The 27,924-nt window shown below is 47.2% G+C and overlaps 1 protein-coding gene across 1 annotated transcript; it reads right to left on the bottom strand.

The window, feature by feature from the left end:
• Positions 1-207: 207 nt before the first annotated feature.
• On the bottom strand, positions 208-25,949 carry LOC116945158 (transcription factor E2F3-like). Its single transcript, XM_032959352.2, has 7 exons — positions 25,228-25,949; positions 15,081-15,189; positions 12,645-12,864; positions 11,940-12,089; positions 11,359-11,473; positions 9,032-9,224; positions 208-7,920 (listed from the first exon to the last, which is right to left on the bottom strand). The coding sequence occupies exons 1-7, from the start codon at positions 25,363-25,365 to the stop codon at positions 7,580-7,582; spliced, it is 1,266 nt and encodes a 421-aa protein (XP_032815243.2). The 5' UTR covers positions 25,366-25,949; the 3' UTR covers positions 208-7,579.
• Positions 25,950-27,924: the final 1,975 nt, after the last annotated feature.

Genomic DNA, 27,924 nt, shown 5'->3' with positions numbered 1-27,924 from the left:
ATACGAGTGGGTAACACTTAAAAAAAATCTCTGCACAGATCAACTCAAGAACCCATTGTTGTACTGTCATATCGTTAGCGCAGTACTGTGGCTTCCGTCTTGGCAGCTGTCCACACGAGCATGCCATGTCACACTGGAGTCGCACTCATACCCACACAGGATTCGAGGTCAAGCTGATACTGGGACTGAAATCATGACCCGTATAAGTTGTCTGTCAGATCAAATTTATTAAAACCACGCATTTTGCAAAAATGTTTTAAGAGGAACATATTTTTTTTCAATATTAATATAATTGCTAAACACACCACACAAAGCAATCTGTACATATTCCCTTCCATAAATATTAACTCTGTAATTGTTTTATTATTTAGTATTTACGTTGTGTTACACATTGGAAGTTCTGCTGCTTTTTGTCACCACGGTCCTTTTGTTTGCTTTACTGTATGTGGTGGTGGTGACACTGGGTCACGATTTTCTTGGCTCAGGTCAAACACCTCTGCCATTGGCGTACAAGGCACGTGTAAAGTACAAGACGTAGAATCAAACGTTGGATTGTTCTAGCCTCGCCAGATGATGATGACGACCTGGTATTATGATATATACACCCAAAAAAAAGTGTGCTCGAAAGTGAAAACAACCAAACGAAGCCTGGGGAGGACAATTCGGGTGGCGACCCTCGGTCATTAAGCAACTTCCCTCAACGCTCTTGGGAGGAAAATTCATTTTTAGAATGCGTCGAAGGCGAGGCGGAGTTTCGACCAAAACAAAGTGCGGAAAAGCGCCACCACTAGGCGCTCTGGAGAGCCCCCCCTGTATAGGGTGATTGGCCTACTCTTCCACACCGGGCAAACTTTACCCAACCAAACACGATCTTTTGATCGACTGCGGTGTATCCATGTATGCTTCATGGTGGAAAGAGGTGGGTGGGTGTTAAGAAACACGCGCATCGTTACAAATGCTGCGCTGGGAGAACCGGCCAACTCTGAATTTGCAAGTTCTCTACACCAGGGTAGCATCCCTGCTATTTAATATAATATGTTGCCTTTGGTTGGAAAAATTATAATTAGGTGGTTATCAAAAGCATTCCGTGAACACCATGCAGCAATGCGGAGGCGTTTCCTAACATCACCTACGACTCCATTGAAACATTCCACACACTGAGGACCTGTTCATCCGTCTGCATGGAATGGTTGACCCACATAAGGCATACGTAGTCGTCTTTGTGAGACCCCTGCTGTAGTAAAGGTGGGCTGTTTTAAACACCAGTTTTAACTTAACATGACACGCGCAAACACCTGTGTAAAATAGTAACCATATCAGAGGCGGCACACTGACAATTGTTGGATTGGTAGCACGAGATGGCATTGGTTGTATTACATTGATAACGTAACCGAATCGTGTTTAACCACTAGTGCTGGTCCACTGTATGTATGTCCAACTGCTTGGGGTTATCCTTACAAAATCCTTCAAAGATGCCCTGCGTGGACCTGTTTTTGTGCACATATTGTATATATATAAAAAATATATTTGCGGCGTTGTGAGAACGAGTGATTATTTGCAACCATGGCAACATTTTAAGAAAAGCACCAATATGATTAAAATGCTCCACATGGACTCAACTAAACCACCATTAACAATGAACTCGGATTCACAAAATTGTCCAAAACTTGAATTCCCACATATGATGATGCGACTTCAATGAGCGGTCATGTGCGGCCAAGTCACCTCTGAAAAATAGTTAATAGCGCAATGGGCTTCATCTGGAAAAGCAAATAAAAACCCAACATGTCACGTGATAATACCCGAGCATGTTTCAAGGTTAACCTGCACTTTTTGATCAAGATATTCCTAAAATAATAACATACCGCAACAGATGGTTTTGTGGAGCGTTAGTGGTATCGTCTACAAACTCACGTGTGAAATTTAGCATTTCCAATGAGGTGGCAAAATAATGCGCCAATTGCTGTGCGATGGAAGCTGCTGGTGCTGCGCACTATCAAGGCGGTCCAAATATACAGGTTAAAGTTCCGTAATGCGTGTATCACACACACACGTGTGTTTTAGTGGTGCTAAAGGTTTGGAAGTGCAAAAGTCGGTCAACAAGTGGTGAGGAACTGAAAGCAGACGTCTTGAAAAGGGCTGCATACGTTCCCTAAACGATCTTAAATCTCTGGCATCGCAACACCGAAAGGGACAAAAGGGGTATTTGCAACGGCAGAAATCCTTAAATTCAATTTAGAATTTTCGAAAACTATAAAAGAAAGATAACGTCACAGAATGAGAATAAAACTATAAAATAAAATAAGACAATTCTCACGACGTTTCGGCCACAACACATTTAGCCTTCTTCAGGTGAAGGAACAGACCTGTCGGGACGACAGTGCTTCAATGAACGCTGCTAAGATTCGTAGCGTCTTTTAAGCTCGGTGAGAGGCGTGGAGCGGCTTGACAAAGTTTACATATCAAAACATGACAATTTAGCATTGAAATAGCTGAGGGATTAGCTTGTGACAGAAATAGCTATGTTAAAGTCAAAGTCTACATATCAACAGAGGCATTTAGTAGTTGGAGGCCTTTAGCGTACTTGTGTTGTGGCCGAAACGTCGTGAGAATTTCATTGTATTATTTTATTTTATTATTTTATTCTCATTCTACGCGACTTTACCGAAAGAACCAAAGAAGATGAATCCTTGCAGTCACAAACGCTTTAAATCTAAAAATGAAAGATAACGTTGAGAAACCCTCAGTGCATGATGTATTTTAGAGAATGGGTGGAGAATGGCAGAGGATGGGATAAGGTACTCATTACACACATGAATTCAATTATTCCTTAATGCAGAAAGCCCTACCAGTAATGCACTTATTTAATTACGTCGATTAGTACACAAAGATGGGGCGGGCTTATTAAGAAAGCCCAACAGGATGGCTTGAAACACCGTATTCACAAACACGTTCTCTGATATATTTTTTTCCCAAAAGCTCCATATGCGCGTACTGCATGAAGTACGAATCCTAAATGAAATTTAGCAAAACGTATCATTAAAACGCTGGGCTTAGAAATGCAAACACGGTGAAGGTAAATTTGATATATTTTTTGCTTTTCTTCTGAAGAGGCGAGCACATTTTTTTTAAATGTTCACACACGTGACCCACCACTATAAAACCACAATGCACCACATGCACAGTACTGGGCAATACAACAGCGGGGAGGGATGCACATCCACAGCACAGCAACTGTTAATTAAAAAAAACTCATGGAGGGAAAAAAACACGAGCTCATGGTAAAGGTTTACCATAAATTCATGCTTGTTCAATGAAACTTTAGGTCAATCCAATTATTATCACTTCCGATAGGTTTTCGGGTTTCACTGCATGTTGTTCGGCGGAGATGCCCAATGTTTCAATGCAAGTTCTGGTAACTGCTTTTAAGAACTGAATATCATGTGCAGCGAAACGTCGGACATCGTCAAAGAACCCCAAAACACCATCGAAGACCTGACCTAAACACAGCACAGCCACGAAAACCCGCTGCAACGTGACGTGTCCACAATCGTTTTCTGTTTCTCTACAGTGTTGCATTATGGTCCCTCCAGCTCACGAAGAATTATTTCAGGTTTTCACCACGAAGTGTAAAACTAATCTTATTTACATTCTGTACCGCGATACTGTTCTTTTTTTAGACTGACGGCTATATGTGGCAAGCACTATGGATTCAGTTTTGGAAGCGTCCCCATAGCGTGTTTTCCAAGCCCCCCCCCACTCACACCCTAGCTCTCGTCATCGCTCTCCCCTCGCCAAATTATTTCCCAGCACCACCGTGCAATCGGGCGTCCAGCTCGGCGAGGTGACCCGGCTTGGTTAAGAACGAGGCTAAAGCGTAAATAAGATTAAGAATATGTTATATAAACAGGGCATGCTCCAGCATTGGTGAGAGCCTGAAGCTTTTGGGTGGAGGGGGGGGGGCAGTGGTGACGACTCCCCTTCGGGACACATTGTACAATCCACTGCTGGATGAGGGCCAACTCACGCTTGCAGGTCAGGGGTGGCACCGTTGAGCCTCTCGAAATTTGAGGCTCAGTGAGACTCAAGACTGTTTTGCATCAATTCGGGTTGGTGAAAGAGGCAAGTGCAGATGTTAAACAATACAAGCCCGAGACGGCAACACATGATGCTGCAATGCCCCCTCTGCTGCTCGCCTCGTCGACAAGCGGTGCACAATGATCACTTATTCAAGCGCCATCGAGGAAAACGACTCGACTTTGCTTATTCAGACCCGATAAGAATTCGGGGCATTGCAGGTGATTGGGTTATAGGCGGCTCACGTGAAACGCGCGTTGAAAGGTAAGTGGTGAACGCTACCTCCCGCCCCCCACACATCGGTAGTGGCCAGTGGGAGAACTTATATAACACTTCGAACGACTATTTCCAACAATGCACTGTATGACAGGGTGTGTGTGTGGGAGGGGGGGGGACTTTTTCCTTACCGAGGGCCAAATAGGAGTTTCAAATACCTTTGGCAGGTCACGTTAAATAGACACACACGAAGCACAGTCTATTCTGTCACCGCAAACAGGCCCTTTGCAGTGACAGAAGTTACACTTAAATTAGAAACACGCCAGTTGCCACTGGAAGTGTGCAGCGGAAGAGAAGAGAGATGCATATCTGCGGGCCCTTTTGAAGTGGAAGAACCATTGTGCGGTCGAGGGCCCATCTGTAAGTATCGTGGACGAGCCGAGCGTCACTCCGACCACCCTTGTTTAGGCCGAATGCGAGCGAGCGATGTCACGCGTGGAGGATGAGCATTCGGAAACCAACGCTGTACACGACGAGGATTCCATTCGAGGTGTCGGCAGAAAAGGGAACAGCACCTGGGAGTAAGCCGTACTGGAAACGTAATTGGCTCTAAGGCAGGCGGCCAATGGACAGCTTGCGTATCAGTAATTTAATAACATCTTCTGACAAGCGATTCTTTAAAATCATGATCACTCCCCATTTCCCATTCACTGCAGTGAGCAAAGTGCATTGAGAAGCGATGTCGTTTTGAATTAAGACAATATACAGTATACAATTGTTATACACTGGCATATAACCTCTGTTAAAGAAGCTATGTTCAAAGTTGTGAATCTGAGCAAATGTTGATATTTTCACGTGAGAGCCTCTAATACAGCACATGCTCCAGCACCAATTCAGCACCTTGATATTTCATTCTGTCACTGAACAAATTCCGAGGTGCTGTGCCAATTATTCCGAAAGGTGTCGATAATCAGCAGCTTGGACGATTCAATACAAATTTCTCCACAATTCTGGTCCAATGCAAGTGAAATACTGTTCGTGGAATTATTAAATCACAGCAAACTGTACAAACTATTTACATTGCAACGACAACATTGTACACTTTCATATTGCTTATTGTAAATTATATATGCATTGTGTATATTTCCCAAAAAATATCAAACGGCAGAAAAAAACAAGTCTTAATATTGTTATACTACCTCTTCGCAAATTAATTTACAAAGCAGCTGATAATGCCACGTCCCATTTCAACCACCACACGCCAAATGTCGTTGAAGAAACCCTAGCCCCCCCCCCCCTGCACCGTCAAAAAAGCGATTGTTCATTTCCTCGTGATGGACACCTGCACGGCAGTATCGACAACGATTATTATTATTGCGTGTGAATTGGTGAACGTGGCCGCAAGTCTGCGGCGGTGGGGTTGCAATTGTGGCCGTCTCGCTCCTAAGGGGCCACGGTCACCAAACGCAAAACCCCAGCGGCTGACAAAGCCCTCCCGCCCTCCTTCACCACCTCCGACAGCCACGTCTGCGTGCACAGCCCACACAGACCGAGGCATCGGATTTTTTTTCCCCCCAGTCACTTGCAGAATGTCACTCCCGTCTCCCCGCCGCACCCCCCTCCACATCGAAAGCAATTCCTATCCTCGGGTTTCCTCTCCCTTGATCCATTTCATTCGCCCATTCTCGTGGCTGTCAGGGCGCGGGTGCACTTTATTTCCCCTCGTCGGCGAGTGCTGGACTCAAAACCCCGTGCCCGCTCCGCGATGCGCGTGTTCTTCTGCTGCGCCTCTCAAAGAGACGACTTGAGCGTGTGTTCACGTCATCTGCGTCCATAAACTTTATTTTTTTTGTCATCCAGCACGATCGATGTGACCACGGCCGAGGTGGAACGTACCGTGGCTGTCACGCGTTACAGCACAATCGGAAACCGGACAACGGCATGCAAAAGTTAATTTATCGCTCATGAGCCGAGCTCACGTTTGTACACGTGACCATACCCCCCCCCCCCACCAAAACCTCTAATCATTGGTGCTCGCTTAAAAAATGATCAGTCGTACCACTCTACTCGGAGCACCATTTAATATTAATCAAATTTGAGTTCTCATGGCAACGAGACTCGCGGTCGATAATTTTAAAAGCAAAAACGGGCAGTGGCGTTTGTTATTTTCAAATATCTTGAAGATTTTTATCTCAAAAAGTGTACAAATCAACGAGGACACACATAAGGGTGTCCTCAGTGCATCCTGACCAATCACCTGCCCCATCCAAGCAAAACACGAGGAAATCGCACCCCCCAAATATAGACAAACGCTTTACATAACAATTTAAGATCTTTTGATGGCCAAACATAGCCTTTCCATGCATACCGAGGCATTTAGAGTGTCCCACCTTTAAGCATTCAGCACTAAACCCCCACCCTCGCTGTAAACACAAGTGTAAAGAGCACACATTATTAATATTCACACAAACGACGTGCCGTGGTGCAAGTAATGCCCACCAAAACGAGCTTAAACCGAAATCATTAAATAATTTCATATTTAAACAACATGCTTTTAAAATAATTTCTCACACATAACATTTAAAATGTATCTCTTACGAAGTGGGAAAATAACAAAAATTGGTCGAAAGGATAAGTACAGTCACGGCTTGATTTCAGCTGGGTCCATCCAGGTCGGTGACCCGGAAAATATTCCTGGCACCCAGCACTACCCAAGTCCAGTAAACGTCTCGCTATGGCTGTGGTTACTCGTCATGTGTCTACTACAGTCTAGCAGCGACCCAGAAAATAGGCTCTGGGTACGGTTGACATGACTAGCTGCTGCCAAGTTCAATAGCAAGTCGGGCGAAACACATCGGCAGCAGCCCAAGCAACACAAGCCACCAACTTCGCACACCACCCAAACTCTCCGCAGACACGCATCAACCAACACTAGCGCGGCAACCGGTTATAAAAGGATATAAACACGAAATTTAATGTGTTGAAACCTTTAACCCGTTCGACGACAGATATGACGGATGACATCGATGACAACACGATCGTCTGCTCTGGAGACGATCACGGGATTTTGCGTGCAAGTCGAGGCCGGGTGATGAAATCGGGGGCGCAGCTTTGGCAAAAAGTTTATCAATGTCTCCGCTGGCACACACTCGGCTCACGAGCTCCCGACACTCTTTGCCACTGCCGGCGGCACGAGCCGTCGGGGGGGGGGTTTCCTTCTGCCGTCTGGCGTGCGGCACCTCGCAACCAAACCGCGGCCACCGCCGCTCCCTCTCCCCCCACCTTCCTACACAAGCAGCGAGCCGAGGTCGGTGCCAATGTCGAAGAGGTCACTGATGCCCTCGCTCTCCGCCAGGCTCCACAGGTAGTCTTCGGGACCGAGCGGCGGTGACAGGGCGACCAAGGGCAGCTCCCCGCTGGTCTCCGTCTCCCAGGGCAGCTGGTCCTCAGTCTGCATGAGCAGGCTGCGTCGCGGCGTGCCGAGCGGAGATGGACCGCCAGGCGCCGCTCCGTTCTCTTCGACGTTCACCGGCACGGCCAAGCAGTTGACCGATGCGCCGTCGAGGCTTAAAACGTCGTTGCTGCCGCACGCCATGAGGGCCAATGCCAGGTCTCTCCTCACCGAGTCTGTAGAACCAGGCACGAGGCGGAACTTAGGAGGTACATTCATTATAGCTATAGGTTAGAGTCGACGTTACGGCTATGGGCAATCATTAAGTTTACAGTCACTTTAGGGGGCAAGTGAAGATTTTGTATGTTCAGAGTAAGTTACAGGTTAGCATCAGTTTTTGCTACCCATGGAGAGTTATAGGTAAAGCAAGTTACATTTAGGGGTATGTTCTATTTGTATAATGTAGCTAGATTTAGAGCAATAGGCATAGCCATGGTTAATGAGGGTAATATAAATGTGTGTATATAGTTAATAAAACATCCAAAATGCCAAGCGACCAGCAGCAAACAGCACTATCAAAGTGGTAATTGATAAGAGTTAAAACACGTTTCTTGAAATGAAGCTAGGTTATTATAAAAGTTTGGAAATAGAGAATGGGAGGAGCGGATTCTAAAGTTTAGCGGTGCGAAGAAAGAAACAGACAGAAGTGTTGTGACCTGCAGCGTGGTGAGTGAGTTGGTTGGTGAGAGTATGACCTGCAGTGTGGTGAGTGGGTGAGTGAGTTGGTTGGTGAGAGTATGACCTGCAGCGTGGTGAGTGAGTTGGTTGGGAAGAGTATGACCTGCAGTGTGGTGAGTGGGTGAATGAGTTGGATGGTGAGAGTATGACCTGCAGTATGGTGAGTGGGTGAGCGAGTTGTTTTTTTTAGTGTGACCTGCAGCGTGGTGAGTGGATGATCAAGTTGTTTGGTGTAACGTATGAGCTGCAGTGTGGCGAGTGGTTGGTGAGAATGTGACCTGCAGAGTTGTGGTGGTTGAACAGTGTGGATGAGACAAAACAATCGGTCCGGCAGAATGAATCCTCAACATAAGCAGAGGAATCAACAAGTCAAGTTCACAGGTTGGTAGTAGCGACAGATAAGTGATAAGGAGGCAGCTGACCACTGGTGAGCACGTGGTTTGAGTGATTTACGTTAAAATATGTTTAAGTATAGCGATGGAGAAATCTGGTGTTCCACCCCAGATATAACAACAGCTTTTCAACTTCGGCCAACATATACTAGTGATTATTGGTTGATGCCATCTTTACAGTCGGTAGGCACATGTGGATAAGGGCAAAGACCCCCACCTCTGCTTGTGGTGTCCGGCGACCTTCCCCGCGCCTCGCCGGAAGTTCCCTGCTGATCCGGAGTGCACGGCGTTAGCTCAGAGCTGGCGCCGGCACCACCGCTCGTGCCACTCATGGGGCTGTCGGGCGCCTCGTCGGGACACAGGTACACCTCGATGGGGCCCCGCTTGCTCAGGAGGTGCATCCGAAGGTTCTGCGGAAGCAGAACGCGAGACACGGATAAACTTCAACGATTGGACATGGGTGAATTGTTTCCTGCGCCTACGATTTGCATGGTTGGCTACGTACGGTGAAGGAACGTCAACATACACAGTCACGTGAGAATTGTTTCCGTCCCAAATCCGTTTGTGGTTTTAATGATCAAATTCGACAAAGCCGAGATTGGGAATGGCTTCTAATGTTGCTAGAAATAACGATGGTGAGAGCACGTCTCCACGCTCAACTCCCCTTCTGGTGAGTATTTTGTTACTTCCTTTGGGCATTCTCAGTGGAGCTGAGATTGCCCGTTGAGACAACGGAGGGTAGAAAATAATCAAGCGAGACAAACGATAAAGATTGGCAAGAAATGTAAAATATTTTTTGTTGCATAAAAGTTGCATTACGTGCAGTTGTTTAGTCGGTGGAACAAAACTACTGCAATTTTTTTTCAAAGGAAACAGCCATGGATCAATTGTCTGAAAAATGTATTAATAAAACATCATCATCAAACCACTGCTCGATGAAGGCAGTGGATTCTTACGGATCTACGATGCAGAAATCATTAATTTCAAGTGTTATTGTGCCGGGCATTTGTAGACTACGAAAAGGAAATTGATGGCCATCAAAGCTCTCGCAAACAGAAGCCTCTCTTATATACATCAAAATGTGAGATTTCTAAACTGAGATTACATCGAGATATAAAAATTAAAAAAGACTTAAACAAGGACTACAGTAGAGCACTGCATTTAAAATGTTCATCAGTGACTATTTCTATTTTTTTTTACAACAAAAAACTCCCTGCTGCAATACTCCGTGTGCCGAGGGTTCATGCACACGTGGCGGGGGAGGCTGAGATCGTGGCCAGCTCCGCCACGCGCCACCTCGGAGTCACTTTCCTCCGCAAAAAAATCTACTCGGGACGCACGGGGCAGCAATGCCAGCGACCGAGGGAGGGAGCGGAGGAGAAGGCTGAGGGGGAGAGGGTGGGGGTGAATATTGGCCACCACTCAACAGCCAGCAAGTATCGATTTAAAGCTTTCGTGACTGCAAGGATTCATCTTCTTTGGTTCTTTCGGTAAAGTCACGTAGAATGAGAATAAAATAATAAATTGATAAAATAAAATAACACAATAATATTCTCGCGACGTTTCGGCCACAACACAAGCGGCCTTCATCAGGTGAAGGGACGAGACTGTCTGGAGGACAGCGCTGTCCTCCCGACAGTCTCGTCCCTCTCATTCTACGTGACTTTACCGAAAGAACCAAAGAGGCCAGCAAGTAATCTTGATTTGAAGCTTCCGTGACTGCAGGAATCCATACTCTTTGGTTCTTTTGGTAAAGTCATGTAGGTAGAAAATAAAATAAATCACGTTTCGGGCGCAACACAAGCGTCCGTCATCAGTACAAGTACAGCCCTTTTGCCATGCAATGCTGGATTAGAGGTTCATGGGGGGGTTATCTGACCAAACAGTATGACGGCTTCTCAATGCACATTGGTGTCATATTTGCAAGTAATTTTTGATCTCTCCCTTGTAGACAAATTATCTAACAGCAATAAAACTCATGAAAAAGGTTTAATGCGCCTCCCCAGTTACAGACGGAGGTAATAACGCATTAACACCCTTTCAACCTTTGGTGGAAAGCGTGAACATTTTCCGAAAGAAACGCAACACAGACAAGTGGAAAGAGACAATTAAATGTAGAAGGGCTGCTTCATCACAGAACCACGGTGCGAACATTCTAGGCTCGGGCCCGGAACGTTTTTCGTCTGTGTGTCTAAACTACACGACAAAACAATTTTATTTTACCAGGTAAGACCCACTGAGCTATACAGCTATTTTTTCAGAAGTGACCAGGCCACAAATGATAGCTCAACGAAGTGGCTTATCATGTGGAAATGAATAGCAGCTGAATACTATAAACGCATGTTTCTAACTGTGGAGGGAAACGCCTGGAGGATTCGGGAGAAAAATCCAGGCGACCATGGGGAGACAAATGCAAACTCCAAAAATACAGCAGGCATCGGGGTCGGAATCAAACCCATGACCGACCTACTGCATACCAGGTGAGGAAGTTAACATCTCGCCTCCACTGCCCCTATACCCACAACCCGTCCCCCCTTTGGCTACCTCTGCGGGGTCCTGTACTTCCAAGCGCGTCTCCGGTGGCGCCTTGACGGCGATGACCGTCTGCTCGCGCAGGCTGCTCACGCCGCGGATGTCGTGGTACGTCACGTACGCCAGCGTGAGGCCCCGGCACGGAGGGGGGGGGGCAGTGTCAAGGGGAACAGCGACACTTACGTAAACCCATCCCAATTGAATGCCGACTGCAAAAAACGTCAACGCTAAAACAGACCATCAGCCATCCGAGTCGGTTAGTCGGAGTGAGCGTGACTCCGTATGTAGGTCAGTCTGAGAGTTGGTCCGAGCATTGATCATAGTGGATCATCATTGAGAGTCACCATACCTAACCTCGCCCACAACTTCCCCAGCCCCTTCCCTAACTTGTTACAAACACACGAACAAGGCAAAGGCATAACTTTCAACCTTAGTTGCAAAGTATTCAAAAGTAATCTCCATTCTGACGGCACGGAGCTCCCCCCCCCCCCCCCACCATCCCCACCTCGTGTAGGTGCCACAGCGCTCCGAGGCCAAAATGTGGAGCAATGTGGGCACACTAGGGAGTGGCAGCAGAGTGCAGGGAAGGATATCTCTGGTTGTGCGAGTCCTCTGTCAGTTGCTTGAGAGTGGCCGTGCAGCTCCCGATGAGGTCGTCGAGGGCGCGCTCCTTGCGACTCAGCTCGGACACCTCCTGGGGCAGCCCTCGGGCCTGGGTACCAGTCTCCAGGGGCGACTGCCCGCTGAGTAGTAACAAGACAAAAAAAAAAGGTCCCCAATGGAGCCGTGACAACACTGTTGGGAGAAAGTGATGTTAGGGAGCAACTGTTGAGGCCGGCAGGCACACAAGAGGGTGGGTGGTCAGCACCACCCTCGGCAAGCTTCGTCTCTCCAATGCTGGTAACTACACATGGCACTAAATGTTTACACATTTAAGGCTGAATCGACTTACGGGAGGCCCTGTACCAGTTCAGTTATTCATCACCGATGTTGGCCGTGAGCCGGAATCGAAATTAGGTCATCGCGTTAGTAGTGCAGTGCCCCTAACCACTACACTACCGCACCCCCACACACACACGCGTGTGGTCAGGCACATATACACACACGGACCCAAGCACGCATACGCAAACTCACGCACAAGACACGCACGAAAAACATATATACACACACCATCACAAGGGAACACAAGCACAAAGGGAACAAAAACAAACACAAGCAGAAGCCCTCACTCCGACCGGATCACCCCCCCCATCTGATCTCCGATTCAGCGATTCCGCAGCCCGGATGGGATTACTTACACCCACTGAATGTGGTTCTTGGACTTCTTGCGGATGAGGTGAATGCCCTCCAGGACATTGGTGATGTCGTAGATGCGCCGCTTCTGCACGGCCAGCGTCTCGGCGGCGCGGTTCAGGTCAACAACGCCGTCCGACGACTGGTTCATGAGTCCCAGGAACTTCTTGGTGAGGAGCCCGAGCGAGGTGTCGTAGCGGGAACGCTCCGAAGGCGACTTGGGAGCTTCCGTAATGAAACACGCACGCACGCACACGCACACATACACCACCTCGACATCAGCAAACATCATCCTCTTCATCCCAAAAAAACATGATCGGCATATGGGAGGAAACTGGAGTAACCAGTGGAAAACCTTCACATCATAGGAGACGACAATTCTCAATGGTTCCCAGGTTCATCTTCTTGGCTATTTCATAGCTGCTTGGGTTTGGGATTTAAAAAAATCTACTTTCTCTCTCCCACTTACTCTGTGACCTATAAACACGAAAGAAGAAGCACCCCTAAGAGGATGACCACCATGGAGATGAAGCAATGAGATTTGCTAATGCGTAGAAGCTTGATGGGGGCTTTGCGCTGTGGAACCGCGAGGGATGACAACTCGTGGAGGGCTTTATCAAGCAGTGGATAGACCATGGCTGATGAAGATGATCAATGCCCTGCGTTTCACTTCTTAATTTTCCCCTGAACAGGGCACAATCAGGGGTACTTCCCTTTCTGTTTGTGTGTGCCTGTGTATACACACGTGGGCGTGTATGTGTGCGTGTATAAAAAGCAGCCATCTCCTGCTTATTTCCTTTGTTTTCATGTTTGTACGAACACCGAGCCAAAACACGCTGGGTGGATGCAACCATTTTGTTGAACGTTTGTCATGAAAATGTCACTATACTTTGCCCAAAGGGTCAATATCTTCCCCACAACTTTCTCATTCCTGCTACTGCCAAACATCACGCACGACTTGCTCTCGGCAGAGTTTGAGAATTACCGGCGCTTCAGCCCGCTTCCGGCAGATAATGTACTTGGTGTGGACCGTTCAGCAATCCGTGCGAGCCGCGGGGGGTTATTTGAGCATACTTCAGACAATGGTCAGTACGGGTTGAAGTGGATAAGGTGGCATAAATGTAGGGGCACAGAAGTAGAGTACGACGATGAAATTGGTTGAACTGCCCGCTTCTGCCCACCGCATAGCCCGACAGGCAGCACCTTCTAACACCGGTATCCAGCCCATGGGCTATCTCCGGCCCACGGGCTGTAAGGTTTCCCACCCGTGTGTTGTACTCTGTGCCGAGGGTCGTGCGCACGTAGCGTGGAGGCCATGGACCGAGGCCGTCTCCACCACGCGCCACCTCGGAGTTGCTCTCCTCCGCGATTAATCTACTCGGGACGCACGGGGCAGCATTGCCAGCGACCAAGTGAGGGAGCGGAGGAGTGGCCCTATGGCAACCTGCTTGTGCATGCCAGTCGCCCATCCGAGCACTATCCAGGCTCAACCTTGCCATCTGACGCAAGAGCAGGCACATGCCGGCTAGGAGCACCGGCAGGTCTCTGCTGGTGTAAGAAGATGGCCGCTGGCACAGAGGTCAGAGCACTTAGCTGGGACCGCTAAAATTCTAGGGTGGATCCCAGGCAGCCGTTTGTGATTAAACTGGGTTGTAATGCGTAGCAAATTCATCATCTCAACCCTGTCACCAATGATTACATTGGGATGAATTCCAGCTCAGAGAATTAAAATGATCTGGCAGCATGCACCTAACATTGCTCTGATTTACAGAGTGAGTGGGAAAGTGCTGTCCCCTACTGTGTCGACCAGAGGTCACTTAAAGGAATCTCGGAGGAAGCTCTCTAGTATCCATTAAATGCTATATTGTATACAGCATCTAGATGTGGTTGCATATCCATGCTATATAAAATCAACGTGCTCCAGTTTCCTCCCATGTGCTACGCAATAATGGAATTGGTAATGGAATTGGTCAATAAAGAATGTTCATTATATAATCACCACTGATTTTGGCAATGGCCACGAGTCAAACTCATGTCGTCAGGTCTAGTAGTGCTCTAATCACTACCCATGCCACCCGAGAGAGAGACAACAAAGTATCTCCGTAGCCTAAACAGACTTTTGGGGCAAGTGCCGTTAGCGAGCACCTATGAAGGCTGGCACGGCACGCGAGGGGGTGGTGGCTAGCACCTTGCCCGGCCGCCTTTGTCTCCCCAGCGATGTTCAAACTCTGAACAAGAAACGAATTTAAGGCAAAGCCGACCTAGGTAGGCCTCGGACTGATTCAGATGTTGGTTAGAGATTGTTGACTACGAGTTGAAATTGAAGTTGGGTCTTTGGTTTTGTAGCAGTGCACTAACCGCTACACTACTGCTCCCTACACAGTGCCACATGCATGCGCGCACACACACACATAGGTCGTGTGGGATCCCCGTGCACTCACTGCGGGGGCTGTGCGAGCGATAAGGCGTGCGTCCCTTCCCCCTGGGCGTGTGGAATTCCCCGCTCAGGTACTGGTGGTCAGGAACTTCCAACTCCAACTTTCTCTTCGCCTGCATCACAATTCACACGCAAAGACAGATACACAAATATGCGTAAATTAAGACAAAACTTCCACATTCATAGCTCAGACTACTGGGGCAAGTGCTCCAATAAAGCATCGTACTCAAGAATGTAAATGTTGTGGCTTGGCTCTCCAACACACCGGTGTGCTGTACTAGTGAGGAATTGGCACGTTCTGTTTACGTGACAACCCTTACTAGTTGGGTGTGTCGGGTGGTGGCAGGTTTTCACGACAAATTTATATATTTACGCGATCTAACCCAAAGAACCTACATTATGGATAAAGCATCTTTTACATATATGCAAGCACATACAAAAAGTACAAACATACGTGCACACGCATACTACTGCACAACAAGCCATTTGCCACCAAGTGGCAGTGACATCACCAGTGTTTGCACCAAGCTAGGTGCCCTCTTTATACAAAATAAAGAGACGCACACATAAGAGGGGGTGAGGAGTAAGGAATGAAACAAGGAGGGTGGAGAAAGCCAAAGGTGGCATCACGGTGTGGTAGCGCGGCGACAAGATTGCTGCAGAGGTTTGTGGTTAAAGCCCTGTGGCCATCCTGGTTAATACTGAACGGTGCATCAATAAAAATATATACGCCGTCTGCTTCACAGTTGATGTTAAAAATCCTGTATCGTTATAAAAAAAAAAAGTAGGCCATGAATGCCGGCATCACGGGTAAAAACTGCATACCGACATCGCCCATACTAGCAGACTATACCCGTCGGACAAACAGAGCCTTTGTGATAGCCTCACGCTATAAGAATGGTGTGAATACCAAACGTGCTAAATTACTATTATTACTATAAAGGGGGGCAGGTTTTCAAGGTTTGCTGTGGGTTGGGTGGGGGGGGGGAGGCACTCGGCATGGGAAGGAAGATGCAGCGGCCGACCAACCCGGGGGGGGGGGGTTCTTCAATTACGCAATGGACGAGTTGTGCGGCGGCTTTCGGGCAGCGTCAACCCACTGGCCTTTCGCTGGTGCCTCGACTTTCTCAGGACGCCGCTGCACATCTTTTACCCATTACACACGCACGAGATGTAACATTGCCGAGTACTGTACTCTGGTTTGCTTGCAAAAAATATATAAAATGAGTCGACGTCGAATGGAAATTGTTGATGAAGTCGCCGTTGCTCATTTTGTTGGTGCTCCTGAACATTTTAGTTCATGGCCCTTTGTCAAAGCACTGTTAGATGATGGCCTCCTGCCTTTACATGCCAAATTAGTTGTGGGGGTTGTTTGACGATACTTCACCAATGCTGGTCTGTGCAGGGTTGGTAAGTGAGGGGCCCAAACCGATTCAGATATAACTCGCCACTTGTATCAAACTCAGGTTTCCGGGTTCAATGCACAACGCACTAACCATTACGCCACCGCTGCTCCGATCCCTCATACTTAATATATTAATGGCGATGAAAGTTTGGTAAATTTCTCATCACCACCGTCACCATTGTCATCATCATCCTCCAAGTTCCACGTATTGCCTTCCTTCAGAATGGCACACCAGAGAAATTCCTCTGTGCACAGCCATGTGGAGCGTTCAGGAAATGGTCCAATTTATGGATGAAGTAACCGCACAGGCATCGCAGGCCAGGAAAAAAAATCTAACGCAAATCGTAACCACAACTGAAACTTTCAATGACACATTCAAAACAAAAGCTGCAACACCACCACCAATAACAAATATTTACAACCTTCATTAACCTCGGTCGGTAACATGCACGCATAATCTAAATCCACGGGGGTGCCACGCCTGACAAAAGAAGTGAGCGAGCAATGGCACGAGCGTGTGAGTGAGAATGCGGGCGGCCCAAACTCCATGCAGGAACCGCTCAGCGTCTGAGAGACCAGACAGGAAACAGATGGTGCCTGCGTGAGCATGCGAGCGCACGATTGACCATCAGGGTCGACCAACTCGCTCGCGCTCTCGCCGAACAACACCAGTCGGCGCTAGATAAGCAGGAAAAAAAACGGTTCGCGATGCTGGCCCAAGTTCGTTCCTGCTGTGCAAGCAATCTCAAGTTCATTAATAAACTCGCGAAAAAATTACAATCGCGCGAGAAAACGTTCCTCGTTTTTCCTTATCAGATATTGCCTTTGGGAATGGCCCTGCTGGTGGACTACTTTGCAATTCAGCTTTATTTTTATACTGATACACAGTATCACAGGCAATCATGGGACTTGTGGCTTAGTAGAGGAGACTTAGGGCAAATGCTGCTAAGCGAGCGCCTATGAAGACCACCACAGAATAGTGTGGACAGCACTAGGACTGGTCACTTTTGTTTTCGTACGAGTGCTGCTGTGTACACACCATACTGGGTACCCATAGGAAGGCCCAGGAGGGGCTCAAATACCAAATCCCACTGATGTTGAAGGTCAAATGTTTGGGAATCTAACCTTGGATCCTTGGGATCACGATGCATGCAGTGCGCTAACAATTGCACCACGACTCCCACTATATGCAATTACACGTAAAAAAAGACAATCCCCCATATAGCCTTCAACAGACTGTGGTGAGAACCACGCCCGGCCACCTTTGTCTCCCCAGCGCTGATGTTCTTTTAAAAATGCACCAGGTACTGTACTAATTTTAAGCCTGAGTAGACCTCGGAGAAGCCAAACAACGATGCATATATTCACCCCCCGATGTTGGAAGCAAGTGAGATTCAACTCAGGTCTCTCCGTTCAAAGTACGGTGCGCGCTCATCACTGCGGCACCGCTCAGCACTTCACGCGCTTTTGAGTTGGTAGACGTCTCCGATGCTCACAAACGGAGTGGTGTTGTCAGAAGCGAGAAGCAGTTGAGTAATAATTGTGGGCGACTACATTGAGATAACAATAGCAACGTTCAGCACATCGTACAGCCAATGTGATGATGACGATACAATTCAGGCGGATTTCTAGAAAACGTGGCTCAATGTCACCGGGGAAAAAAGAAAGCCACTTGGCCAATCCTGCCAGCTGCAAGTGATTGCCAAGTCCAAAGCAATTTCGCAGGTGAACACTCCTTCCTTTAAAAGTGAAAGTGAGCAAATTTATTTATATAAATATTTATTGTTTGATCTGATTTCATGGAAATAAATGAGTCCAGCAACCCTGTTTGCCGTTTTCATTTTAAATAAAAAAAAACTGAAGACCATTCAGCATTTTCTTGTGTGGTTGTTCCACCTGATGAAGATTGCTTCTGTTGCGATCGAAACGTCGTGATTTGTTTTATTTTATTTCTACCTACGTGACTTTACCGAAAGAACCAAAGAGTACCATTAAATATAGTTTAGAGCCTTGTCTACAAATCGACAATTTATTTTCAGGATTCCATCAATACATCTTGGTTTATAAATTTGTTCTGGTTTTACACGACCAGGATGATAAAGGTATTTGTTTTCCTTGCTAATACTTTTCCAGTATAATTACCTGCAAATTATCCAGTTTTTAAAACAATGACAACCCTTACATTCAAATCCAGTACAGTTGAAACAACCTCTAAACACTGGTAAAATGAAAATTGTATACTGCAACATTAGAGAGCCTCTTTAGAAACATGTTTTGTAAAAATATCTAAAAACCCATACAATAAATAATATACCAGGCTTGAATACAAAATGTATCAATTTAATTCAAGCAAAACTAAATATTTGTAATGGCACAATTGGAAGAAAATAATTTTCCATCCTAACATTACTCCGCTGCTCATGGCTTCTCAAGACCGTATCGGTCTTGTTTGACCATACTTCACTGATATTGGTTAGTCCAGGCTGGTAAAGAGGGGGGGGGGGCAGGAGCAGTTCAGGTATCACTCACCATTGGCAGTGAAAAATCCACATTCTTATGGCAGGAAACAGTTGCTATAAAAGGGGCAACCGATTTTGACTTTCCACAGTATTGGTAGGCCTCATAACAAGTAAAAAATCACGGATGAAATTAATTCACTCACCCCTGCACGAAACAATGGTGAAGACTCTTTTATTCCGTGGTCCAGACCCCCGGGAGAAATGGCGACAGCCAAACTACACCCTCACTGTCAGCAGCTGTGTGGGGGGGGCAAGCACAGTGGCCCATTGACTCCTCTCCTGACAGCGCAACACCTGCCAGCATCAACTCCGACCCCCCTCGAGTGACAGCACAACACCTGCTCGGGCTCCCGCGGTCAGATTCCATCAAGTGGCGACAGTAAAACTCACCCAGGGGGATTCAACCACTGGTTTCACTCGATGGGACGGGGAAGCGTGCACTCAACACGCGCGTGCACACACAGGCGTGCTTGGGACTCGTTCGATCGCAGCTGCCCGGGTTAAGAAGCGTCCGAACGCCGCATTTTACCGGGCGACGCTGTAAGCCGGTGACACCAAAGCCACACATGAACGATTTTAAACAACAGCAATACCGGCATGGCTGCTATTTTTGTATCACTCCAACTCTTAAGTTGAGGAGCAGGCTTTCGCATTTCGGCAAAAAAGGCGTCTTTCGACCGATTTTGCCTTTTAAAAAGTGGCACTTTGCATTTTGTCAAGGGGCACTCCAACACCAAAAATCTGGTGGAGATAAAAAGGCCTTTCATAAAGATGGGGTGGCAGGCTCCAAATTCTTTTTTTTACCCTACAATTTTAAATCCGGGTGTTGACATTTTTTACTAATGCCCAAAAAATTCTGCAAAAGTAAGAAATAAACATTAAAACAAGTTCCATATATATGGGTAGCCTTGTTTTTCTTTACAGGAAATTAGCTCCAAGATACACGTGCCTAACCCAACATGACTGACGAAGGTTTTGAAACAACTCGCAGAAGGATGCTTGCAGGAAAAATTACGAAATATGAATGCCAAGTTTTGATTATTTGTGTAGTACTTTAGGTTGCGACTATATCACTCGGGAGATATCGTTACATCTCGGAAACTATGTAGGCTTGAGCCTGCATAGTTCTTGGGTGGACAACCACCACGCATAAAAACAGGTGTTGTAGGCTGCTGGTGGGCTACATTATCAGAAGAGGCAAAATACATTGTTGTACTGTACTTTTCTCCGTCTATGCTCACCATAACCAAGTGTGATGAAGTATGCCCATATGACCCCCACGATAGAGAGACAATGGGGGTTATTTGAATGCGAGGCATCATCCCATTCAGTCCATAATCATTACAGGTCATTAGGAATGTAATGACCCACCAATTTATAGATTTAAATCAATTAAAGATGTTATATGGTGGTTAGCCCACGATGCCATCATGATCTTGGCAGTGCCTGTTCAATTTCGGGCCACAGCTAACATCAGTGGCCAGTGCTATATGAAGAAGTCCTGAGTGGCTCCCCTTAACCAACTCGCACTGACCTGGCATGAATTATGACCAAACAACTCCCATAACAGACACAGCATGAGGTCTTCATCCAGCAGTGGATGGACAAAGGTCTATAATTTATCATTAATTATTTTACATTCTGCATGCGATTGGTTCAGGTAACCCATGTAAGTGCTACATGCACAATGGCAAAAGAAAAAGATATGTTCCTGAAGTCAAACAGAACTGTAAATAGTGACAATTCATCATATCACAAGGCAGGCAAATCATGACATGCCAAACATTAACATCAATGGAATCAGACCGTCAGATTGCCACCTGTCGCATAATAGCTTGTAGACAAATTTAAGTTGAAATAAAAGTTTGAAATTCAATTGGCTTACTCCAACCTAAATGTGTCCAACCAAATTTTCGGTTTGCTACTTGGATGGCCAAAATGACAGCAATCCAAATGACAAAACCAAATTTGTTCAAAACCACAACTCCCCTCCCAGTCTCTCCCTCATACTTCCCTTTTTAATAGGCCTACACCCAAAAAATATCATACTGCATTCAGATTAAAGGGAGACAACACCGCGAATAAGGGTGCGCAGCATCGTCTTAGGCAAAGGTGCTTTTAAAGTATTTCCGTAATTTCTGAAATGCGGCGGCACTATGCCCACACCTCATAATTTAATTCCCACGTGCGGTTTATTCTACTTCTCTTTTGGTGACGCCATTTTATGCAACGCTGCCTGTGGCCACAGGTCACACATAACGCACTCTTCCGAGCCACTCCCAAAACGCACTGTAAACGCAAACCAGTTGAAAACAATATTCCCCCAAGCCGAAATCCACCTTAGCGCGTCTGTTTAAATCGTTTGTCAAAATTAGATTGGATAGTTTTTTTTGTGTGTCAAGAGTTTTCTTGTGTGGCTCATGATGATGAGCCACACAGGAAAAGTTCAATGCAGCATTTTACAAACTTAACTTTCCAATGCCATGGACGATGCCTGTCGTGAATCCCTAAATAACTTGCACTTAGAATTAAATCAGAAATTGTGGACAAAGTGCACAATTATCTATAATTGCATTTGTCAAACAACACAGGACAATAAGTGTATATGCATTAGATGGTTGGGATTGCAAGTTGCCAAAACACCAGGGCATGGACACATACAATAACATTTTAATATTTTAGTATTTAACTTTTTTAAGAATTGTGTTTTCTAAAGACGTTCTCCTAGCATGAATGGAGTGCAATGTAAGCCCCTATGTCAAGGAATTTTGGAAATGCAAGATAATTTTTGTTTGGTTCTTTTGAAAAATCAACAACCGCTGAATAGCTCCCGCACCGGGAATTGTTTGCTGCCTATCTACAGATCATCTCCCTGTGATGAAACTTGGAATGGCTCAATTCTGCATACATGCACCGTCTCTATGAGACCAAGACCATCACGCCAGCGCCTGACCACGTCCGACATGCGCCACCTTCTGAGCACCGGCAAGCCGTGTGGTTTCATTGTAATGGATGCTCATCAGCATGGCCCAGCCCAAGGGAACCCTCAGCTCATTGCCAACACAGCAGACAAAAGCCCACGCATCTTGTCACGGCCCTCTTCGAAGTGGAGCTAATTATGTGGCGGGAGAGGACATTCCACTAATGAGTTTATTACTGCTCCACCAAGGCACTGGGCTGGAACGGGTGGCACAATGGCTATCGCACTAAGCCCAGTGACCCAAATAAAATTAATGGCAAAGGCCAACATCAGTGGCGAGTCATATCAGAACTGGCACTGCCACCCTACACACGACCCCCCCCACCCCTTCTCAAACCCACACTGACCAGCGTGGCAAAGTTTGGTCAAACAATCTTCATGGCCGACACACGTTGGGAGGACTTCATCCAGCAGTGAATTGGCAAAAGGCTTGTCCATCATAACATCAGCACGGGGCATCACAGTCGGTTGACCCTATGTTTCTAGTGACAGACACTGAACACAAGGAACCTAAAGACCCAATCACTCAAGACACTATGGTTTAATGTTCAACACTCAGTAGGTCACTCATTCTCCTCTTCTGAGTCCACTGTATATAACTCGCTTCTTCCAGCCATCCACGCTATCAACTCCCTGCTGTTGTTCAAGTCCAAGCTCCAAAGCTTCCTTTTTACCAATGCCTATCACTGACTGCCTCTATTTAGAAAATAAATGCGCTCACTGTTTCTGTACAGCGCCTCAAGATGCGGTCGGCATTTAGATGCCATAAATACAAGCTCTATTGTATGGACTCACACAGAGACCAATAGGCTCACATGGGGACTCACAGACTTGCATAGAGACCAATGACCGACTGCCTTGCTCTATAAAATATGCTCAGTTTTTGTACAGAATTTTGAGATGTGGTCGCATTTAGACCCTGCTGTATAAATCCCTGTTATACAATATCGTATTGTACTGTTGTTTAAAGACCATTTTACACCCAGGCCAATTACTACAAACAAATGCATCAACCCCCTGGTGGATTTTATGAGCTAGACCCGGCTCGGAAACAGTGCTCAAAAATGTGAATACGCGAAAATGAGTGTGCATTGTACTACTGTCAAATACAAGCTTACACCATGGTCCGAAGCGAGCGGCAGCTCGAAACAACCACGCAAAATGCGCCTGCAATCTTCCTCTTGACGAATGAAGCCATACGAATTCCTCTCCATCCCATCCCCACCCCCACAGAGCCCTTTTCACCATTCTTCTGGAGGCCTAGGCTCATGAACTGGCCGGCGAATGGGTTGGGTGGATGGACTGGCTGGCGGGGGGGAGCCGTCGACGGGAAGATATTCGCACAAGCTTCATCAAAAGCTACATTGAAAGCTTGTGGCCAAAAGTGACGGCAGCCTCTGGTGGGGCCCGCTTCCACGTGGGCAATGGGGTGGGCTACCCCCCTTTGTGAATAAGCCCACCAGCTTGCCCTGCCAGGGGACGAAGATTCTTCTTGGACTCGGTCCCGGTCAACATTCCTGGAAAGCCAAGGGCACTTGGACAGCCACATCCAAGAAAACAACACTAAATATATATACCATACAATGCACTGACCAAATCACAAGGAGTGCGCCTGATTCAGTCGGATCTCGGAAACTAAGCAGGTCTGAGTCTGGATAGTGCACGGATGGATGGACCATCCATCCGTGCACTACAGGTTATAGGTTGCCCACCAAAGCAGGATCAGCGTGGTGAAGTATGGTCAAACAACCCAAACCAATGACACGGCATGGAGAGGGGCCCTCATCCAGCAGTGGTTTGACAAATGTGCATGTGCACATAAGACTATAATAAAATATCCAACGCATAAACAGCCACTCAACATTTTAGTTTTTGTAGGCAAGTGCTTAACTTCTGACGTGCATCTTTCCCCACGCAAAGTCTCAGTGGATTCACAAAACGACAACAGTAGGTAGAGGTTGTCAACGTACACACTCCGTACATTTGTGTATTTTTGTTTTCCGATGAACGGCGTGATCCCGTCTCACACAAAACGACCCAAAAGGCCGTGAGGGGACACTCAAAAAGAGAGACGTCTCTCCACATTCAAATCCAGCGCTAGCTGCTCATATACACGTCTAAACTTCCAAGTGTCATTAATTATCCTGGATTGATTAAAGATGTAAAAAAACATTTACATCGCGAATCAACTAAGATAATCCACAACAAACAATAACAACAAAACTGCTGTCAAAATATGAGCACCACGGCATCCCGAGTGTGTGTGTGTTTAAGCTGGCTTCGGGAGAGGCCTTGTGCCTCCATCACGAACAAAAGCAGCCAACGAGGCCGGAGCTCAAACAGCAACACCGCAACCGCACACTCAGAAACTTTTAAAAACGCCACAATAATACAGAGCCGTATAAACACTACAAACATTTAAGGTTGTGGGGGGCAAATCCCACCACCCACCACGCTCCCCCCCCATACCAAAATTATTACGAAGCGAACCAGCGTGGCCCCCCGTCAATATTAGCAACACAAGCACATCTTGTACACAAATAACTTTACTTTTTTTTGGGGGGGGGGGGTGTAGTAACGATTAAAAGGTGCCCCCCCTTACCCCCCACTCAGATCAACAATCAACGTCCACCACAACACATTTAGACGCCGCGAAACGGGATAGTGCACCCCCCCCACCTCGCGCCCCCCAACTTTAGCGGCGCTACAAAATGTTGCACATCGTATACATTTTAACACTTGTGAGATATCAAGAGGGGGGGGGCGGGCGGGGGAAGAGCTGTCGCAGCTGAAACCAGGAGAGGAAAGGGGGGCGCGATAGTCAGATAGCATCGATCCTCCGCGCCCCCCCCCCCTCATCGATAATGGACCTGGGTCCGGTCTCGAACTGAACAACTAACCCCGGAGGCCAGTGGAGACAGCCCCCCATTATCTCTCACAGTCTCCCCCTGCCCGCTACTGTACGGAAAACGAGCAGCCATTTCGCGACGAGACAGAGAAAGACGGGGGGGGGGGGTAGAGGAATGGTGGTGATGGCGATGGTGGTGATGTTAGTGACGATGGTTTTGTGACAAAAGTTTGCGCGCAAAAGTTTCGCCAAAGTAGCCACGGCAAGTCACACACACACACACTCTAACTTCCTCGCACTCAACATCCACCGTACATTTCTCTCAAATCTCTCACAAGGCTTGTTGTGTGGGTGGTGGAGTAGGCGGGGGGGGGGGGGGTAGCACCCCCACTTTTTTACCGGGGGGCGGCCAAGACGAGGCCGTGCCGTCCTGCCGTGAGGGCCTTGCGGGGTCGCGTAGGCACTGGCCCCGCCGACACCGTCCAGTTGGCTGAGCTGGTAACTCGCGGCGGCGAACAGCTTTCTGTCAGCAGACATTATTTGGCAGTTATCACGGCTCGGGCAATTTTTTTTTTAAAGAAAAACAACCACCACCACCGGTCGAAGGAGCGCGCGGCTTTCTTGATTGTTGATCTCCCCGAGGTGATGGGCCTCGAGACGGCGCCGAGAACCCGGTCCGAAGACGCGACTCCCGACCGGCCCGGGGCTGACGAAGAGACGGGAGGGAACCCCGAAAAATGAAGCAATGGCTTCTTTTGTTGCCAAGGTCGCGCGTCCAACTTGCGGCGTTAATTTCGCACTCGACGAGCAGGTCCCGACGCTAAATATCGCAGCCTGGAGTCGAACTGGGTTGTCGGCTTTCCAAAGGAGTCGGTTTCGCGAAGCTGTGCGGTCGCTGCGCCGAGGATGCCTCGGATTACGGTCGGGTGCGCTCGACGAGCGTTAGCCGCTTTTCTGCCTAAGATGGCTCCAGGAAGCGGACAATGAATGAAGGGAGAGAGCGGCGCTGCTGCATTTGAGCGCCAAAGCCCGAACGCGCGAAATTCGCATTTCCCGCGCAATGGAGGCCTCGCCCCTTCGTTCTCCCCTCCCTCGAAGCTCGGCGAGGACCACGCCTCCATTGTTTTGCTGCTGCTGCTGTGTCCGCCCACTCGGCTCGCTCGCCTCACATCTCCCCGCTGATTGGTTTGTTGCTCGCGAGGCGAGGAGCGGCGCGCGCGTGCGCGTGGGCCACCCGTGGGCGCTGTTGTAAATGTTGAGAGCAAAGTTTTACGTCATTTAGTGAGCAAGGTTATATAGGCTTCCCCCCCCCCCGCGCGAACGATAACCTGTGATTTTTTTGTCGTCACGTCTTAAATTGTCGTTTTCTAAGTCTAGTTGATTCAAGTGTTCTTTTTGTATTAGTTTTCTGCCACGCGGTTAATATGAGCGGCAAGAGACATCTGAACCAGTCCGTGACCCTCCGTCACAAATCCACGCCGACCAGTGTGGTGAAGTATGGTCAAAACAATCCCAATGACTCCGGCATGACTGGTCACCCCTGAGTCTGAAGACTCTTTCAGGAGGATTCTGCATTGGGATGTTTGGCCAGTTCCATTAATGTTTGGAATATGGGAACCAGCCAGAATACCCATATTAATCAGAGTACCCCGATAGATACGTGGGGTTAACATTAAAAGCCCCACACAGGTACAATAACTCACTGATAGTTTTACTGGCATAATTTGGCCACTACCTCACCAATTGCAAATTATGGCTCCAGAAAGCTAACAACTCTCTCTTAGGTTTTCTATTCTCAGGTGATATGTGCTGATGAGAAACTGCATGGATAGAATCCATGCTCCAGTCTGACTGGGGATAGTTCCGATGCTTTTGCTTTCCAAGCAGCAATTCACCTATCTATGCATGTCACGTAAGATTGGGAAATCAGAGGCAGTTTCTGTTTTCTAGGTTCCCCAAACTGAAGCGACATAGCACTAGTACTTCGGCCCTACGTCACATTGCGTGTCACACACACAGGTGCCCTCCCCACACAAACAAGAGTCACAAAAATGGTCCATAGCTCCATGTCCACACCCACTCCCTATGCTCACACGCACATACTCACGCTTACACATCCTGTCACGCTCATAGGCAAACACGCATTCGCCTTCTCCAAACTTAACCCTGAAACGTGTGTATGGAAACACAAAATGCTAATAAGAGTGAGCAAGCGCATTACAAGCACACATGCAATGAACGCACCATGATCATTTGGTCCATCGCATGTAAAATGTTTCATGAAGTATTTTTTAAAATACTTTTTGTAAGTATGTAGTTGCTAAACTTGTCCAAAAGCTATACGGATGTGTTCCTATCTGTAAGCTGTGGTAAGTTTTTATTGATGATTGGTTTAGAAACGGTGTTATTTTCATCAAAATAAGTCTTTAGACAGGCTAATATGTATAGCCTGTGTGGGCTTACCTGTGATGAATCGCACCTATAATTGTGCAGAAATCAGTATTTTGCAGCCCAGAAGGGCCAAGTAGCAGTTCTGTACTGTACTGCATCTTGCCATTCCATACTGCATGTTAGGGTGAAATTCCTACTTTGGGTGGCTTGGCGATTGGACCCGAAGCCATAACCACGACACCTGGGGCCGATTGCAGCTTTGAAATGTTCAGGGGCTCTATTCAGTGCTGGATCAGCAGGAGACTGGTAAGCCAGCATAGCTGTTTCAAGTTAAATACAAATTAATATCGTTAAATTATTGCTTGCTGATCGATTGGATAGTGATAATAAAAATTATTAAGTTGCATTTTATGTTATACTTTATTTTGTATAAGTTAATATATAGATAGCTGTGGCAATCTGGGCGGCGGTTTACAGGAATAAACACTTCAATTCCGCCTACAGCGAGGTTGAGTAGAAGGTGGTGTTTTTGTGACGTGTGGTTGGTCTTTTTGTCACTTGCAGAGATACGAAAGCCACCCACAAGAGCATTTTCTAATAAAGTGTTGCCGTTACAAGACGCACTCGCGTTCCCTCTTTGTGAATGTGTCCAGTCATCTCAACCAGCCGCGTGGTGGAGTACACAACAGAATAACATCTATCGTC

The sequence above is a fragment of the Petromyzon marinus genome, chromosome 23, assembly GCF_048934315.1.
Source record: "Petromyzon marinus isolate PM22_M1 ecotype Great Lakes invasive population chromosome 23, UKy_Petmar_22M1.pri1.0, whole genome shotgun sequence".
NCBI classification, from domain to species: domain Eukaryota; kingdom Metazoa; phylum Chordata; class Hyperoartia; order Petromyzontiformes; family Petromyzontidae; genus Petromyzon; species Petromyzon marinus.
The sequence above is the reverse complement of the archived record's forward strand: the minus strand, read 5'-3'. Positions and strand labels throughout refer to the sequence as shown.

What these genes read in the sequence shown, in the direction of transcription:
- LOC116945158 (XM_032959352.2), bottom strand. Translation starts at nt 25,365, where the DNA reads ATGTCTGCTGACAGAAAGCTGTTCGCCGCCGCGAGTTACCAGCTCAGC. An exon ending in CTCGTCTTGGCCGCCCCCCG is followed by an intron (nt 15,190 to 25,227) that starts GTAAAAAAGTGG and finishes ATTGTGATGCAG; the next exon opens with GCGAAGAGAAAGTTGGAGTT. An exon ending in GCCGGACACCACAAGCAGAG is followed by an intron (nt 7,921 to 9,031) that starts GTGGGGGTCTTT and finishes CTGGTTCTACAG; the next exon opens with ACTCGGTGAGGAGAGACCTG.